Source organism: Octopus bimaculoides, chromosome 3, assembly GCF_001194135.2.
Source record: "Octopus bimaculoides isolate UCB-OBI-ISO-001 chromosome 3, ASM119413v2, whole genome shotgun sequence".
In the NCBI taxonomy this organism is placed as follows: domain Eukaryota; kingdom Metazoa; phylum Mollusca; class Cephalopoda; order Octopoda; family Octopodidae; genus Octopus; species Octopus bimaculoides.
In genome coordinates, this window is record NC_068983.1 from 29,577,418 (window position 1) to 29,580,861 (window position 3,444).

The 3,444-nt window shown below is 32.7% G+C and overlaps 1 protein-coding gene across 1 annotated transcript; it reads left to right on the forward strand.

Annotated features, from left to right (window-relative positions):
• Positions 1-1,297: 1,297 nt before the first annotated feature.
• On the forward strand, positions 1,298-2,428 carry LOC106876721 (microtubule-associated protein RP/EB family member 1-like). Its single transcript, XM_014925393.1, has one exon. The coding sequence runs from the start codon at positions 1,298-1,300 to the stop codon at positions 2,426-2,428; it is 1,131 nt and encodes a 376-aa protein (XP_014780879.1).
• The last annotated feature ends 1,016 nt before the right edge of the window (positions 2,429-3,444 follow it).

Here is a 3,444-nt window from a genome sequence, read left to right on the forward strand (position 1 = left end):
TTTGTCACAGTTTGTTAATTTGAAATTACGCTGGCAGAACATAGCAAAAAGCACAAATTCTTGGTATTTCTTGTAAATATATTGTTGCTGTGTTCTACTTCCAAATACATTATTTCATTGTTCCAAAATATCACATTTCACAATAATATATTACTTCAACATATTTGGTGTTTTATTGTTATTTGCTTATGTTGTTTTGGTAGTTATTTTAGTTATCATTTAGTTCTCTTATTTACACTTTTTGTCCCTGTAGTGTATTTCTTAGTAGCCGCAGAATTAGTGAGTTTGCAGTCACTGTTGAAAATGTCTTGTAATCAAATATTAAGAACTACCTAGGCTTATATTGAAAAGCTGTATCGCAAGGTAGTTTTAAACTGCTTTGTTATAAACCGTTGTTGGATTTCTAATTCATTTTCATATGGTTTCTTTAATAGATGTTGACAAAATTGCACCATCGGATACGTTTATGTACAACATTATCCACAGCTTGGTAAGTTCTTTATCTGGGAATTACTAGGTTAATTTTCTGGAAAATATCTTCTCGCAGAGAAACTCCATTTAAAATGCTTGTCAATATTTGTTCTTGCTTTATAATATATTTCCATCACATTGAGACATAATAATGTTTGCAGTAAAGGTTTAAAGATCTTTGAGTGATGTATAAGTGCTTTTAGTTAGTGTTACATTTCGAAATAAAATCTGGAAAGGGTTTAGTCGATCAAAGTTTCGTAGAAAAGTAGTAATGTGCATCATTAGGAGACGGAATCTATAAGCTATTCTGAATCGATGGATCATTATACTTAACTTTTTCCAAATAAAATTATATATATTGAACTTTATTAAAATAAATCCTGCTTGACATTGAATGATATGTTATAATATTCTAATTTATGGAATTTAACAATTTTAATAAAATATCCTTAGGTTTAACATTTTGGTAGACACTAAAAAATTCTGTTAGAGAAATACTAGAACTTTCCATTTTAAGCCAATATAGGATTGTAGTAAATTAAGATATAGACTTTGTAATTGCATGTTAAATAAATGGGTTAAATCTAACGATAGTTGTGTTTTTTTCATGACGACACCAAAGCATTGCAATGACGTCATATAGAATTATAGCGTAAGTGGCACAAGAATACAATGGATTCTTGGTTCGAATGAACAATCAGTACAGAATTATAGAATAGAACTAAGGCTTCTCGGGAGTATTATATTTCTTGTTTCTGGTACTAAGATATGATTCTTTCGTAACTTTGTCGTTTAATCGTATATAATATATACAGAGAAGAGAACCATGAAAGTACTGGATCCTCCGTCCGTTGCTATCGTCAGCCAAGAAAAACTCGTTGAATGGTTTCGAAAAACCGTTTCTACTCAGATTCATTCCGTTAAAGATTTAGCGAGTGGCTATGAATTTTGCAAATGTATGTTTATGCTTTTCCCAACTGCGCTCAATTTAAGCAAAATTAAATCACAAAACCTAACCATGTATGATCGACACATGAACTACAAACAACTCCAAGCGGCCTTTACATATATCAACCTGAATAAAGAAATACCGATACAGAAGTTAATGGAAGGTAACCTAGCAGAGAACTATCATTTTGGACTTTGGTTTAAAGCTTTTTATGAAATTAACTGTCCTCTACAGACACCTAAAGAAGATCTAGTGACTGAGTGTCGAAAAATTAAGGGTGTAGGTTGTGGTGATATACTGAAAGCTCCGGCAGAACACGAACTGAAAAGTTGGCCCAAATCAGGAAATACAAAATTTATCAAACGGACAGTTAATGAGTGTAAAATCATAGAAAACGAGTGTAGACTTATAGACGAGTGTAAAGTCGTGGACAATGAGGTTCAAACGGACTTTTATGAGTATTTGCAATTTGAAGAAATCTTTAATAAGATGAACAATCAGAACGCTATAAGTACCGAGCTAGCTGAAGCTAACGAGTTTAACCAAATGATTATAGAAACCCTAAAAAGTGACAACATGAGCTTAATAACTGAAAATAAAGAGTTAGACATGGACAATAAGGCACTTGCCATGGAAAAAAATAGCTTGGAATTTAGTGTCAATCTATTACTCCAGCGCAATGAAGAGCTGGAGAACGCGAATTCCACACTAATTCAACAGATTGAAAATCTTGAAGAAGGTTATTTGAATTTGTCAGAAACAAACAAAGAAATAAATATACGTAACCGTGAATTACAAGTCCATTATGAGGATTTAAACTTGCATTCTCAAATCTATAAAAAGGTGCTAGACTGTTCAAATATGGAAGCTAATCTTTTTTTCAATAAACTGCAAAGTATTGACAGACTTTGCCGTAATGCATCGAGCAATCGTTTGAGGAAATTAATAGTTTCTATATTGAACGAAACGAAATATCAACCAGGTTGTATGTCAGTCGCTTTACCTTAGCAATATATATAGATATATATATTCAGTTTTTTTTCCCTTTTCGTATTTGTAGAAATAACTAAGTGAAATGGGCAATAAAACTATTAAATTTTCCAATCATAAATCGAACTATTCTTTTAAGTTTTCTTTTAAAATGCTTACGTCCTTTTAATTATTATCTTCTAGATTTATTTTCAGTCTGTCAGGTCCTTCAATTATTAGCTGATTTACAACTTAATTACTTTCATTTTTAGTATGTATCCTGCCAGTATATCCCTGTAATAGAAGCCCTTAGCTCTGTCATATTTATGTTTGAAACTTTTTTGTTGAATAGCGTGTTAAAATAAATTATATACATCTACGTAAAGGGCAGTTTCAGCGGTAGTAAGAGTGCGAAGGGCGGGCAGAGAAAATGTGATTCGGTATTTTTCCCAGCTCTCTACGTTCTGTTTCAAATTTGCTTTTCATCCTTTCAGGGTCGATAAGATAAATGACCAATCAAGTACTGAGAACGACGTACTCGACTAACTGCAAAATTGCTGGCCTTGTGTCTAAATAAAAAAAACTATTGTTAATGTTGGCAAGCTGGCAGAATCGTTAGATCACTGGGTAAATTACTTTGCAATATTTATTCTAGCTCTTTGCGTCCTGAGATCAAATCACATCAGGACCAACATTGCCTTTCACTCTTTCTAGTTTGAATATTTTTGATTATAGGTGCGTTCGATCATGATAGCCTCAGGCAGTGACGGCTTGTAGATAGAATTAGTTGGGGTGCTGCTTCAGAAAGTTTTTAGCCGTTGTTTTAATATTGTGTAAAAGGAAACAAACATATAAAAAGAAAATTTATACATAAACTTGATCGATTCACGCTTTAGCCACTGTAGTGTGCTTAATTTGTTTACTAAACACTGCCGCGAATTCCCCCTTGCTTTTCAAAAATCCCCCCTAAATCTCAAACGGTGGGGGTGCCCTATTTTTAAAATCCTGGCAGCAGGACAATAATCTAATCATACACTTTATCACATTCAAGAATA

Bases quoted from the DNA above. Each gene is read 5' to 3' on its own strand.
- LOC106876721 (XM_014925393.1), top strand. From the start codon at position 1,298: ATGAAAGTACTGGATCCTCCGTCCGTTGCTATCGTCAGCCAAGAAAAA.